Source organism: Polypterus senegalus, chromosome 2, assembly GCF_016835505.1.
Source record: "Polypterus senegalus isolate Bchr_013 chromosome 2, ASM1683550v1, whole genome shotgun sequence".
Lineage (NCBI taxonomy): Eukaryota > Metazoa > Chordata > Cladistia > Polypteriformes > Polypteridae > Polypterus > Polypterus senegalus.
This window is the reverse complement of record NC_053155.1, coordinates 73,924,527-73,940,459: the sequence shown is the minus strand read 5'-3', so window position 1 is coordinate 73,940,459 and position 15,933 is coordinate 73,924,527. Positions and strand designations below refer to the sequence as shown.

Sequence of the window (15,933 nt, the reverse complement as noted above, 5' to 3'; positions counted from 1 at the left end):
AGCCCCACTATTGTATCATCTACAAATGTAGTAATAGCATTGGTGTTGTGAGCTGGTGTGCAGTCATATGTATACAGATAGTAAAGGAAAGGGCTCAGCACACAGCATTGTGGTGCTCCTATGCTGAATGACAAAGTGGGTCTGTGGTAGGGGCCCATCCTGACTGACTGTGGCCGGTTTGTTAAACAGTCCTATACCCACAGGGAGATGTTATGCTGGAGGCCTAGGTCAGACATCTTGGAAAATAGTCTGCTGCCTATGATGGCATTAGAAGCTCTTTGAGGCAGCAAAAGTCAATAACTATTTCCTTGGTTTTATTGATTTTATGATGCAGAAAATTCTCTTTGCACCAAGAAATAAACTTTACCACTGGAAAGCGTACAACATAGCATATGGACAAAACTGGAAAAGTGAGTATGCATAAAAAAAATACAGATGCATAAAACTGTATGTACGCCAAGTTCCACGCACGTCCTCCTTATAAATCCCAATTAATGTGACTTTTAACCCACGTTCATGTGCCTACAACCCCACCCCAACTCCTCCCAGAATGTCACATATTTGAATATGCAAATGAATATAAATATCCCCTTCAGTTCAGTGCTGTGTTAAAAGACAATGGCAAAAGCAAATAAAAAAAGAATAATTTCAATGAATGCACAATGGAGGCAAGGAAAAACATACTTTTTGTTGGCTTAAGCAGTGGTATAAGCAACAAAAGGAAGTTATGGAGTGAAACAGTGTGGCGGAGACACTTGAAGGTTCAAGTTCAGAAAGTCGCACAGTGCCTGAAATAAAAAAGAAGTGGTCAGATATCAGAGTCGACATGAAAAGGTGACTCGCAGCCAACTGTCTGTTTATTCTGTTTCAGACAATATTACAAAAGCTGATCCCATGTCGGGGATGCGACTGCAGGCGGTAATGGTGCTGCTGTGCCTAGTACATATTCAGATGCTGCAGCTGCACACATACGTCTGCCTCAGAAACTGCTGAGGCGACCATCTGGCTGTGTGCTGACGGACACTGTTCTGGAGTTACAAAATGCAATAGTGGATGCTATAAGAGATGTGGCCAATGAACTAAGGAATATAAGGGCTGTACTATGTGATACTGACCACAAATTAAATGAATTGGTTAAAAAATAAATGCTGCATCTGATTACCTGTATTTACATTCTGGCTAATTACATTCAAATGAAGTTTTAACGCTGTCCGGTTTGGCTGATGATTTTGTGGGTCAGGGTCAGGTTCATCATGTCGCATCTCTTCAGGTATGGCAAGCCACAATTTTGTGCCACATCATGCAGCACGCTACATGTTTACACAATGAGACACACTTTCTGTGGACTACAGAGCAGCACATTAATAGAGTGGAAATGCTTTCTATTTACATAAGCAAATTAATCTCATGAAAGCGCCTTTATAGTGTAGCGTCAGCACAAAACGGCACAACGGATAGATTCTCTTATTTTTACTTGGCTATTTGAGGTGACTCGCTAACTGCCTGCCCTTTTGTCGCACTAGTTGGAAAAACCACCTGCAACTGTGTGGAGTTATAATGTCAATTCATTCTTTTGGTGATTCATCCCTGGCTGTTGTAACTTGTCCAGTGCCGTTGCAATAGCAATATGCATACAGTTGACCACTCTGATTAGATTTGGAAAACTGGACATTGCTGCAAATTGCGCTTTGATGTTTCCCAGTTCAACCACAGTGTAAGGATATCTTAGATATCTTATATATCTGGATGACAAGCAGATAATACCATCCTATACAGCTGGCATGGAGCTACTCAGTGATGTTTGTGAAATACCCGATCGGTCAGCAAGTTCACATTGAAAAGCGTATGCACCTTTTATACACGAGACGCCGGTGTTAGGTTTGTAGTACTAACCGTACAGAGTAAAGAGAGCACCAATTAAGTGTTTTTGTGAAGTAATGCATAGCATACAGCTGTTTATAGTAACCCAGCACTGCAGTATTTCTCTTGCTTGTACAGAAGGGTGCCAGCTGTTGCAGCCAAATCCACAGCAGCTGGTTTCGCCACCAGTCTTAAAAAAAATGCTTCTATGTTAACTCCTCTCTTAACTCCTATGGTGTTTTTAACAAAATACATTCTCTTACAAAAATTAATACATGCAAAATGTATTTTTTTAAATATATTGCTACCAATAATAATGTATTTTAAAATGTTAAAATATAATCAAAGGCTAAATATGTTACAATTTCTTGGCATATACTGATATATTTTAAAATATGGAAATGAATACTGTTTTTGTATATTGAGATATATTTAAAAGTGTAAAAATATGTTTTATAGTATATTTTGAAATATTCTGAAAATATGCTGTAAGACCCATTTTACAAAATATATTACAACTAGCAGAATACCCGCGCTTTGCAGCGGAGAAGTAGTGTTTTAAAGAAGTAATGAAAAAGAAAAGGAAAAATTTTAAAAATAATGTAGCATGATTGTTAATGTAATTGTTTTGTCATTGATATGAGTGTTGTTCTCATATCTATCTATATATATATATATATATATATATATATATATATATATATATATATATATATATATATATATATATATATATATATATAAAAATACCTGCGCTTGGCAGCGGAGAAGTAAAAAGAAAAGGAAACATTTTAATAATAACGTAACATGATTGACAATGTATTTGTCATGAGTGTTGCTGGCATATATATATATATACAGTATACATATATACACACACACATATACTATGGGGTGCCAAAGAGGCAAATACATTGATTTTATGAATATATAAAGTCAAAACTTGAATATCCAAAGTCATTCCCGAATATATAAAGTCAAAACTTGAATATATAAAGTCAGCGCTGGAATATATAAAGTCAAAACTTGAATATATAAAGTCAGCGTCGGTATATATAAAGTCATTCCTGGTTATATAAAGTCAACATCGGAGTATATAAACTCACTCCTGAATATATAAAGTGAAAGTCAAAATCTATTGATTGAAACGACTCTGAACTGAACTAAGTTAACTAAAACATATTCAGAAAAATAAATTAAAAAAACACTGTTCGGTTAATGTTTTGAAAATGATGCATGTGCCCTGCCCAGGATTGGTTCCTGCCTTGCGCCCAGTGTTGGCTGGGATTGGCTCCAGCAGATCCCCATGACCCTGTGGTCCGATTCAACGGGTTGGGAAACGGATGGATATTCCAGCGCTGACTTTGTATATTCAGAAATATTCCAACGCCATCTTTATATACTCAGGTTTTGACTTTATATATTTGGGAAAGACTTTATATATTCAAGTTTTGACTTTATATATTCAGAAACAAGTTTTGACTTTATAGATACCAACGCTGACTTTATATAATCAAGTTTTGACTTTATATATTTGGGAATGACTTTATATAGTTAAATTTAGTCATCATTGCATAACTTTTTCTTTACCATAGAAATTTAAAGACTAAATTCAACTTCCATTCCTAACAAAGATATTTCTGGTGACTAAATAGAACCTACTTATATCCAGATTCGAGCTATTGAGCTGTCGCCTGCCTGCCTGAATAAGTCACCCTCTCTTCGCTCTTACTTTTTTACCGTTCATTTAATCATGGCTAGTGGCGGAAAAATTATAAAATGGAAGGAGGATTACACTGAGTATGGCTTTACCAAAACAATTATTGATGGCGAATCGATTATTCATAAAGCTTCAATTGGTGATGTGTTTTTCTGTGTTAACCTCATATTTTTTCATACTTCTTCTCAAACCAAGGGGGTGCGAGGGTAAAATGAATCGGGAAGCGCTGATCAATGTAATCGGTGTACCAGGAAATCATGCATTGAGAGAAGTTCCCCTTTGCTTGGAATGCAAAGTGTGATTAAATGCATGATTTTTTAACGCATTATGGAGCACATGCATCGAAGCTTCTCAGCTGTGCTTGTGCTAAGAAAAGGAAACATTTTAAAAATAACGTAACTAGATTGTCAATGTAACCTTTTGTAAGAAGTGCCTGGAGGATTCAGTGTGGAGAAACTGTAGAGACTGCGTGTGTATTAACTTGTGGATTTTTCTGTGAGTATTTGGTGGCAGCGTCACAAACTCGCTTCCGTATTACACTGCGTTAGCTGCGGAGCTCAGCTCAGAGCGAAATGAGGTGAATGGGAGAGGAGATGATGACGTGACTCCTCCACCCGCTTTAACTGTCAATCCCCCACAAACAAAGTCTCTTGGAATTTGCATAAGCACAGCCCTTCAACTGCAATTTTAACTTAGTTACAAAGTGATCAAAACTCTCGTTTATATCCTGCGTCCTCTCATTAAACTTGTATCCCGCATTACCCGTGGGCATGACAAACGCCAGCGGCAGCCTGTCAATGAATTTAATTTAAACTTTAGGTTTACACCGTGCTTTGTTTCCGAAGTAGCAGCACTCATGAATATGGTTGTATATGTCACTCACTCGCTTCTTATTGTTTCGCTGCCTTCTCAATTATATAATGCATGTTTTCTTCAGCGCTTTTTGAAGCTCTTCCTGGTTATCTACGCACTGCGTTGACAGTCAGTTCACGTGATTACGTGGGAGGCGTGATGATGTCACATGAAACTCTGCCCCCCACGACTTTCAAGCGCAACTCCATTACAGTAAATGGAGAAAAATAGCTTCCAGTTATGACCATTACGCCTAGAATTTCGAAATGAAACCTGCCCAGCTTTTGTAAGGAAGCTGTAATGAATGAGCCTGCCAAATTTCAGCCTTATACTTACACAGGAACTTGGAGAATTGGTGATGAGCCAGTGAGTGAGTGAGTGAGTGAGTGAGTCAGTCAGTCAGTCAGTCAGTGAGGGCTTTGCCTTTTATTAGTATAGATAGTTTTTAAAAATATAAATTATAGTGAATATAGTATAAAATGCACAGTATTTTAGAGTATATAGATATTTCAGTGTATTTTAATGTATATTTGTCATTTTTGCATATTGGAGTATATTTTATAAATATATTAACCTGGCACTGAAGGTGTCCTCCAGTAGGTCCAGTATCTCCTACTGAGGACTACCCCAGACCACGGAACACATTCTGAACCCAGTATAAACCTGGGACACGCAAGTCATAAGGCTGTATAACCTGCAGTGTTTTGTCATCAGTACAGTACTTGGTCTGTAAACTGAAATTCAAAGTGAGCAACTTCAGATAATGTGTACATAAAGCGCTTTCTTAACTCATAAACATTCTTCACAGCTTATTATTGTGTACTTTAATTTACTGCACGAGAATCTGCAACTTTCCACTAACAGAAAATTTGCTTAAGAACAGATACTGTAATATTCCAGGCCAATTTATAGTTACAGTTGTTCACCTGGCATTACGATTATTCATCCCTAGAACACAAATATTGAACACATACATGTTTAACCAACTGCAAGCAGTGTAACTTTGTTTTTTGTCAGAAACCAGTAAATATTTCAGCATGGAATATATTGTAGCCTACATATGCTATGCTGACACTTCTACTTAGTTGAAAAACTTATAATGAGCTTCAGGCCATGTTTAACTTTTTTTCTGGGAATGAAAAAGTGGCACTGTTTTTATCATCATAAAAAGAAAAAGTATTACATTGACAGAAATAGAATAAATTTTCCAAGGTAAAAATTAAAGTGATATAAATTTAAAATTAAATTCTGTTTCTGTTTTATATATTGCAGGCACTGGATGGATTCATCATCGCTGTGAATACAGATGGAAATATTATATATGTCTCTGACAGCATCACACCTCTCTTGGGACACTTACCAGTAAGCAGCAGAATCTCTTCTTAGCAGCTTCAGAGATTTCTTGCGTTAAATGTTAATATTCTAGATAATACTGAAAATTTCGGAAATGTCAATGCAGAACAGGTGGAATTAAAAACAGGTTCTATTTCATTTTTGCCTATTTTCATTACAGTATACTACTGCAATTCAATTTAACATATTTTGAGAAAGCCGCAAATGTCACGGAATAGTTGTCTTCCACACATATTTAAATTACAATCATGGTTTGAAGAGACTTTCCAGGAGATGCATTGCACAAATGTAGACATTGCATAACGTCAAACAAGTAACACAGTTTTAGCAGATTTCATGACATCTTCTCAGTGGTCTTGCAATGCTGATTTTGCTGTTTACAAAATTAGAGTTTTACTGGCGAAAGGGCAATTATCCACAATCCACTATTGTGACCAGTAGGCATTCCACAGAACTTTCTTAGCCTAGTAAAGCCCTTTAAAACTCAAATCAGCCATTAATCTGTTTTTTTTTCTTAACCTTTCACAATGTCAACAGTTTGTTATACACAGGAAATAGTATCATAAAGAAATAGACCAGTGTGAACAGAGTACAGAGCTTATTCTGACTGTTATTACAAAGAGACTTGGACAGCATGCAGGCTTGGGCAGATTTGTGGCAGTTGAAATTTAGTGTAAGTAAATGTAAAATAATATACATAGGAAGTAAAAATGGTAGGTTTGAATGCTTAATGGGAGTTCCGAAAATCAAAGGTACACCTTATGAGATGTATTTAGGAGTCTTAGTGGACTCAACACTATCAACTTCCCGACAGTGTTCAGAAGCCATTAAGGCCGGAGTTATACTTCACGTGACGCGATGCATGCTGCTGCGGATGCTCCTGCTACGCAAGCGTTGTAGTGTTCATACTTGTGGGCATACTTTACATAAATCTGGAGGAATCCTGCAGGTGGCAGTGCAAGATATTATCACGGTGAGAATATGTTCGGTTTCTCTGTGTTGTGAATTGCCTAGAACACTCATTAAATTCTGATGACACCTTACCGCAATATCTGTGAAAAGGATGTTTATTGATTAAATCCATCAATCCAGGGATGTATGTGTCCATTCCAGCAAGCATTGGGCACGAGTTAAAAACAGTCCCTTGACAAGGCCTCAGCTCATCGCAAGGTGAATACAAGCACTCACATACACTAGCGTCATTTTAGCGGCACCAAATCCCCAAATCTGCATATCTTTGGAAGTAAACAGGAGCACAGTGTGGAATACAAGCAGGAAATACCAGCAACATAACTCCCTGCGAGACAGCAGTGCTATCGCTCCACCACCGTGACACCCCCATGTGTGTAATTATTCCCCCATGTGTGTTTTTATTAACAGTATTCATTATTTAAACGAAATTATATGTAAAATGTAACATACTTTAATGCATTTCATCATGAAAGTGATATTAAGTATAAATCTAAAGATTCTAAATGTGCAGAGAGTTAGAATATCATACATTTAATTTGTTCTGTGTGGTGATCTATTGCTGCTTTCTGCTGCTGTCAGGTCCAAGAAGCTCAGAGCGATTAAAAACTGGGATGACGTTTACGATGGTCTGCTTTAATTATAAAGTAAACTACGAGGTTAAAGTGGACATTTCGAGATTAAAACCGAAATTTCCACTTTAATCACAAAATACACGTTTTCACCGTGTCCTTTATTTTTTTCTCAGTGGCTCAAATATAATGCTATACATAATGTTGCTGTTGTTAAGTGGTCTCACATACCATCTTTTGTGCCGTCTATTTATTTAGTTATTTTTTTTTTGCAACTTCACATCGGCAACATAATGTATAGCGCTGTATTTGAGCCACAAATGGTATGTGAGACTTTTAAAATGTATCGTGTCATTACGATCGGGAATATGCGACGCTTGAATATAAAAGCACCACGAATGCATCTGTATGTCGGCATTTTGCTTCACCACTTTGAACCATTCATCAAACAGCAAAGCGCGCACATCAATCCCCGAAGGATCTCCATAGAGGCTTGCTGTCACATGTAGATAGTAAACAGAGACTCTGACGTCACGTTCCGATTTTTAGCACACTGCGCCCCGAACTTTTGCTGGTACTGCAACTCGCGCACACGTCGCGTTAATTTCTGAGGACCCGCTCAGAGGACGAGTGAAATGAACGCTGGGAACGCGTGGCAGCCATGATGCGGGCGCGTACACGTTCTGAGCGTGAAGTATAAATCGGCCTTTGAAAGTCAAACAGAATGTTAGGTTATATAACACCCTGACGTGGAGAGTACAAGTCCAAGGAGGATATGCTCAAGTTTTATAATGCACTGGTGAGGCCTCATCTGGAGTACTGTGTGCAGTTTTGGTCTCCAGGATACAAAAAGGACATAGCTGCACTAGAAAAGGTCCAGAGAAGAGCGACTAGGCTGATTCTTGGGCTAAAGGGGATGAATTATGAGAAAAGATTCAAAGAGCTGAGCCTTTTCAGTTTAAGCAAAAGAAGATTAAGAGGTGACATGATTGAAATGTTTAAAATTATGAAAGAAATTAGTCCAGGGTATTGAGAATGTTATTTTAAAATGAGTTCATCAGGAAAACAGGGACACAGTTGGAAACTTGTTAATGGTAAATTTCATACAAGCATTAGGAAGTTTTTCTTTACACAGAGAACCACAAACACTTGGAATAAGCTACCAAGTAGTGTGGTAGACAGTAAAACTTTAGAAACTTTGAAAACTTGACTTGTTTTTTTAGAAGAATTAAGTAGATAGGACTGGTGAGCTTTGTTGGGCTGCATTGCCTGTTCTCGTCTAGAACGTTCTAATGTTCTAATGTTTTTGAAAGTAGAGTTATTGTTATGCAAAGTTTTTATTTTATTGTATATTTCATTTAGGATGAATAAAAGAAATGTGATTAGGGTTTTGGTGTGCGATCATAGTTGGGTTTTCTTTTGACCCCACACCTGCCTTTTTCATCTACTGGTCCAAAAAATAACATTTTATATTTAGTGAAGTGATTTATTTTCCATTTGTACAAATAGGTGGGATTTTTATTGACTTCATAACACATGTTCAAATGTACGCATGACTTAAAAATGACTGAGTGTCAAAGGCTAGTTTGAAGGACAGTTTTACCATTTCACTATGCCCTCTACAACGTAGCAGTATACGGGGGAGTAAGTAGAAATATCAGTAGCAGTATTAATATTGTCACATGCGCAACGTACTGGAGAATTCTTACTTGAAGGACTGGTCAACAGGCAACACATCACCATTCTGTGGCATCCTGATAAACAAGAATGCACCAAAATGCTATGTCAGACAACATAAAATAGTGACTTTGTTGACATAAATAGATTCTTTTCTTCCATCTAAGTGTTATTTTTACATTCATAAAATAATAAGTACTGTAATTTTTTGGTTGATATTGATTCCATTCATCATTTTCTTACATTGTCAACACCATGTCAACAGATTTCTGTTGTTCCCGGAGCAACATACCAGTTACTTCAGCACATGCATGTGCATTTTGAAAAAGCAACATTCTGCATTTGACCTTGCAAACAACTGATGTCTAAATATGAGTATGGGTACCTTACACTGGACTGGCTTCTCACATTTTTTTCCTGGTTGAACTCAGGGGATCATTTTGTTGTTTTTGTTCTTACCTTTCAAGCTTCTGTGGTATCTCGAATTCAGGACTGTGTAGTCACCAAAGCTCAATATCAGCCAGTATGTGTGTATGTTATGTGATCTAGCAGATAGACACTGGGAAATAACCTTCAAGGTTGCTGGTTCAATTGAACACTTGACTCCCTATGTGTCACTTAACCTACCTGCAGTCCAGCTGTCAAACCTACATGTAAAAATAGCACTGTATTTCCATAATTATAAGGCAGCTTGGGATGGTGTTTCTTGTAGAAAGGTGTTTCGTGATTGTTGTATTTTTGTCATTTGTTTTATGGATATGATGTTGCTAACTTCTGGTAGTGATTACAAGCATTATTTCAAAAGCTGTGTTTAATCTGAAAGCGCTGATTTGGCAGACCATAACTTGACAATCTTGAGCTTGAACATGCAACACGTAAGCTTTTGTTAGTTAACACATACTCTATCTTGTGGCTAGAATTCACTCGTTACTTATCTTAGTTTAGACTTTAGTCTGCCCAATTTCAAGTCTTTCTTTTTGGAATGTCAAAGTTGCATAATTTGGTTAGAAACGTGGTGAAAAAGGTGCTTCAACATTATACTGAAAAGGCCCAGGGGCTGATTGAGTTCATTAAGAGTATAACTTTATTTCCAGATCACTAGTATTGGCAATGGCTACACACATACAGGAAATGTTGTGTAATGGACACTGCTTAGCAACATTCCCAGAGTTCCCTTTGTTAAAATTTGGCTGACAAACAGGCCCATTCTCTGTCTGCACATAGATGTAAATTGTATCCTCTGTAATATCATACCAGTATGTGATAATTGATGGCTTTTAATTGATACTTCTGTTTGGTGTTGTGGACACTTTTTCTCTAGTGTCATTTCTTGTGACTGAAGACAGAGAGATATAATTAAAGTTAGTAAAAAATATTTTATTAATACACACCAGGCAAAGGTAAGAATGACAGAGAAGCACAGTCCTAGGACACCTGCCCTTCATCTGCGCCCAGGTGTCGGTGTCCTAAATCTTTTATAATGCTAAGCGCAAAATTTGACCTTATGACTTTAGTTGCACAAGAATTTCAAGACATTACATCTTTACAATAATTTTGTTTGGATCAGTAGTTACACAATTTTAAAGGTCATCAGTTGGGCACTTGTAACTTCTTGTTCGTTACAGAAAACAGAAGCTGCACTTGTCGCAAGACAGACTTCTCGTGGCCCTTGTCACACACACCAGATTTGATCAATAACTGATTTTTATTTTTCCACAGTGTCAAATAGAGTAAAACTATGAATCATGGTGATTTTTTCCTGTGTCTGCTAGTAAGAATTCTATTTCAATTGTACTCTTCTTTTCCTGTTGTTTTCATAGTGCATTTACTTGTGTGGACTGAAGAATCATAGTTTTTCATATTTAATATTAAGAAATGTGTCAAGATCAAGATACTCCAGGCTGTTGAAAATGGGTGGTTTATTATAATATTTATTCATTTATTATTTGGTTGTCCCATCTATTGTTCTGTTTCATGTGAGCAGTTAATTTACTGGTGTCTGTTATAATTACATGCTGAGTTATTCCTAATTGATTTCACTTAAACGCTGGCACGTCCTTGATAGCACCTATAGTTGCATTACCGTATCTTGTTTGTTAGAGGTAATGTTCTTAAAACAATATATCACTCATTTTATTATTTTATATCTTAATAGTCATTAAAGAGTATTACAGTATATGTAGATCAAGATCAACTAACAGTAAATTAAGAAAGAAAATTTTAGAAAACTAATGTTGTTACAGAACATAGTAAGAGATACAGCATTCTGGACCAAACCTACCATGTGCTTAGCTGTCAGGCTCGTCATCTCAAATTTACATTAACATTTATTTGTTTACCAGATACTTTTATCCAAAGCAACTTACAAAACCAAATACCTTTGGTTTAATCAGCAAATTAAAGGGCACTGGATGTAACATAGAAAAGAAAATAAAGGGAAAGAGATTTATTTCCTGTGAATGTGTTTCGTGTATTACCTTCTGGGCTCATTGGATGCATGACCCAGTCTGTTGTCTGCTGAATACTTCAAGTTGGACTAATTTTTTTATTTTTACTTTCTTTTCACCATTACAACTACCAGAAACTTCAACTGTGGAGGCAATATAACTTTTAAGTTATTTTTAATTTATTCATAGAGATCTTATATTTTATCTATCTATCTATCTATCTATCTATCTATCTATCTATCTATCTATCTATCTATCATCTTTTTTTATATTGTAACTCTCCTACTTCTTGTAAAACACTTTGAGTTACATTTTGTGTATGAAAATATGCTATATAAATAAATGTTGCTGTTCTTCTTCTACCTTCCAGTGTGATGTCATGGATCAGAATTTATTAAATTTTCTTCCGGAGCAAGAACATTCAGAGATTTACAAGCTCCTGTCCTCCCACTTGTTGGAGAAGGACTCGGTCTCTCCAGATCATTCAAATGGTATGTTTCTTGCAACTTTCTTGTTTGCTCTTATTTAAAACCTTTTCTTTTAATATCCTTGCCATAAACCATTCCTTTTATAGAAGGTATTGTTGTGTGGTCTTTTCATTTAAAAGAACTGAAATATTTTATAATAAAAGTTGAAGGGAAAAAGTTGTTGGGACTCAAATAGGAGAGATAAAAAAATTCCCCTATTCACCCATTCTGAAGCAGTGCATTTTAACAGCTGAGATTTCTGTCCAGCTGGCACCAGCTGACAAGTTTCTTTCAGAGGTTTCTCAGAAGTGAGCACTGCCACCAATGAATACCAGTTTTTATTTCTTTTGGCATCATTATATCAGCAAGAGGTTCATCTGAGGTTATAATTGTTACCAGTAACGGCGCACTGCACAATAACGTGCAGTGAATAAACTTGACTTGAGCATTCCTAGTTTCATACTCTTTCTCAGTCTTTGTTTAGCATTCATTTGCTCAGAGGTTGATGCACTTGCTGCTTCCTGAGCAGCTCTTCTTTTCTCCACCTTATCGGCTCACTTCTTCCCTTCTTTCGTCGGCATCTTTTCACGTTAAAACTGATTAAGTCAGTGTTTGTCTTGCAATTACGTAGTATGTTTTCCTTAATTTTTCACTTAAGCTGGCACCTAAGTCTTCAACCTGCCTCAAGAATGATTTAAGATATGAAGAGGTAGGGGAAGTGATGGCGAAGGTGGTAGGAAATGAGAACGGCGTCTGTACGCATGCCCCGCATGGCCGCCCTACTGCCGAGAGTTGATTGTACAATAAAATGAAATAAAAATAAAAAGAGGAATCACCTTGGAGGTCAATCATTACCCCGAAAGCGGATAGTAGACATCACTTAGTATATGTGTACCCAATTTCAGGTCAATAGTTCAAACGTTTTGCGAACTACAGGTGATTTAAAATCCTGGACAGACAAATGAACAGCCATAAGAAATTAAATAAGAAAATTGTCTTAACTACTGGGATCATCTGTAAAAATCCAGACAGAGGACCTAATTTAGTTGCATGTCAGCGATTTTAAGCTCTTTACTGATCACTAGTCAGATGTAGTGTAGGTCAAACATGGTAATACAAAAGTTCAATAGTGACCCTTTATGGGGGTGTGCTACATTTGTTGTCAGTAGCAAAACTAGAATCAGCAACAGAATTGTCCTATTCAGAAGAATGCTCAAAAAAGTTTTTTCTCACAAGTCTTTACTTTATATTTCTGCATTATTTAATGTGTATAGCCATCTATTATAATAGCAGACCCCATGAAAACTACAAACACAGAATGACAGCACCCATACAAATACATACACAAAATAGCGTAATCCCACAAAATGGCAATAAAATTACTTTATCTAAATTGCAATTAAAGTACTAAATAAATTATCCAATAAAAAGTATAATTACTTGCACAGTTCTACCAGTTGCATTATGGTGTTGCTGTATTTAGCAATGCGGAGGATTCTGCAGATTTAATCTGCTGTAAATACATGTGTATTATGAACCTTCTTTAATGTTTTTCATATGAAACAAATCTGCAGGTATTTCATTAGTATTTAATATTTTGTCCTACTGTAACTTAAGTTTTTTTTCCAAAGAAGAAAATAGGTTTGAAGCCACACTTTAAATGGCTTATGTGACTTATCTGACCAGGCTCCTGTCAATCATGGAGAATCCACTGCATCCACTGAGCAGTATCATCTCCAGACAGAGGAGCAGCTTCTGCGACAGACTGCTGTCACTGTCCTGCTCCACTGACAGACTGAGGAGATCATTCTGCCCCCACACTATGCGACTCTTCAGTTCCACCCGGAGAGTAAAGGTTAACATTATACAAGATTATATAGACTGTTACACCTGCCTCGCACTCTCCACCTTGGACTTTTTAACTTGCACTCCGCTTTTATTGCTCTTTAATTAATATTGTTCTTTATCAGTATGCTGCTGCTGGAGTATGTGAATTTCCCCTTGGGATTAATAAAGTATCTTTCTATCTATCTATCTATTGTGGAGGATTGCCGGCTTCTTACTCCGGCCCTCACCCCCAGGCCACCAGGAGGAGCTCTCCTGACAGCATGATCGTGCCCTGAGTTCCAGCAGGGCTGTGTATAAACACTACATAGTCCATGATACCTTGGGGGCCACCGGGAGTCACTGTAGGGGGGCTCGTGGGCTCTTATGTGCCCTATAACCCGGGAGTACGTCACGGTCACGTGACAGGAAGGAACAACGAGCTCCCGGGTTGAAGAAAAGGACTGTTTACCCTGACCCGGAAGGAATAAGGAACTGTGGACTGATTGGGCAGGAGCACCTCTGGGTCTGGGTGTATAAAAGGACTGTGGGAAAGCCTGAGACTGAGCTGAGCTGGGAGGTAGAGGGGCAAAGTGTCTGGGCGAGGAGGAGAGAGTATTATTGTTGTGTTAATTTAGTTTATGAGTAGTGTGAAGGGTGCTTTGTGCACATTATTGGTATTTAATAAAGAAGTCTTGGACTTTTATCCGGTGTCTAGACTGGTACCTGAGGGTTCAAGAGGTGGACAAGAGCGTTATCTGCGACACTATCTATCTATCTATCTATCTATCTATCTATCTATCTATCTATCTATCTATCTATCTATCTATCTATCTATCTATCTATCTATCTATCTATCTATCTTATCTCATTTTTGGTTTCATGGGAAGAGACTTCAATTGAAACATTATGTAACAGCTTCTCTTAAGGTCACAAATTGCTGATCTTAAGAAAGAACCCTTCAATATTGGTGAGGTTTTTCTACACAACCCTCAGAGATGCTAAGATACTTTCCTCAAGACAAAATTAAAGAGCAGGGATTTAATCACTAAAATATGACTTTCTTCTAATATGGAATCAAATTAAAAAAGAAATGTAGAGTTAATATAATCCAGAGATTGAGAGCAGTGAAATAGTTATATATTAAGATGTTAAGGAATGTTTTGGAAGATGAAGCAGCAAACCAAGAAAATAATAACAGTTATGACAATATGAGATTAATAGTTACAAAGAAAATGGGAAATGGAAAAAACAGCTTGAGAGGTATTTTGGTAATAATTCAGCAATCAACTCTGAAATTACTTTTTCATTTCACTTTAAATTTTCATTCCTTTAGAAATAAAGATTAAATAAATCTCAAAAAAGTAATTTAATATAGCAAAAGTAATCTTAGGTATCTATTTTACTTTTGTGTTTCACATTATTGCATGGCTCAAAGTGTTAAATAGACCCACCAAGCACAAAAGGTATCATTTGGTAGATAATAACAAACAGAATTAAAATGTAACAAGTAATTCTTTAGCTCTTTTCAAAAGTTTAGTCAGAACAGGCAAAAGCAGAATAAATCTTTGGAATTACACCAATTCATGAGGAAACAAACAATGTTAGCATTGTTTGAATTAAATGTCCAACAGACACAAACTGTGTGGTCATCTCAATTCTAATTCGGAATTCTAATCTCATAGAGACTAAAGGGTCCATGTAGGTATCCTAAACTAGAGCTGTGATCTTGTAGCAGTGTTAGATGATGGAGTCTCGGATTAGATCTCTTGATTCTCCGTTCTGTATCTGCTGCTAATGTATGTTCCATAACTACGTTAAATCATTTAGACAAAGTTTATAGTGATGTCAAAGGGACCAGGTAAAGAATAAAACTGTAGTTAAAGTGATTATGATGAGAGTTGTGGTATCACAATGCTAAGCTGGACACACCAGGCCATGCTATCCTAAAAAAATCTTTCAACACCTCCTTGAGGAAGTCCCACATGTACCCAGCAGGTTTACCTTTGGTGGCGTGTGCCTTGTACACGTCCTGATGGAGGTGATCAGGGAGCATCGTAACTATATGTCTAAACTATCTCATTTGGCTCCTCTCAATCCAGAGAAGCAATTCTGTTGCAACTGTATGCTTGTGCATTGCTAACCTCATCCATGGAGCATGAACCCAGCAACTGTACACAGGAACTTCATTT

The 15,933-nt window shown here is 37.0% G+C and overlaps 1 protein-coding gene across 2 annotated transcripts in view; it reads left to right on the top strand.

The window, feature by feature from the left end:
- The window catches only part of LOC120523042 (neuronal PAS domain-containing protein 2-like), a 169,618-nt gene that overhangs the window by 29,365 nt on the left and 124,320 nt on the right, over positions 1-15,933 (top strand). For both annotated transcript variants that reach the window (XM_039743983.1, XM_039743981.1), the window contains exons 4-5: positions 5,705-5,794; positions 11,821-11,941. In XM_039743983.1, the coding sequence (XP_039599917.1) occupies positions 5,705-5,794; positions 11,821-11,941 (211 nt within the window). The remainder of the gene's footprint in view (positions 1-5,704; positions 5,795-11,820; positions 11,942-15,933) is intronic.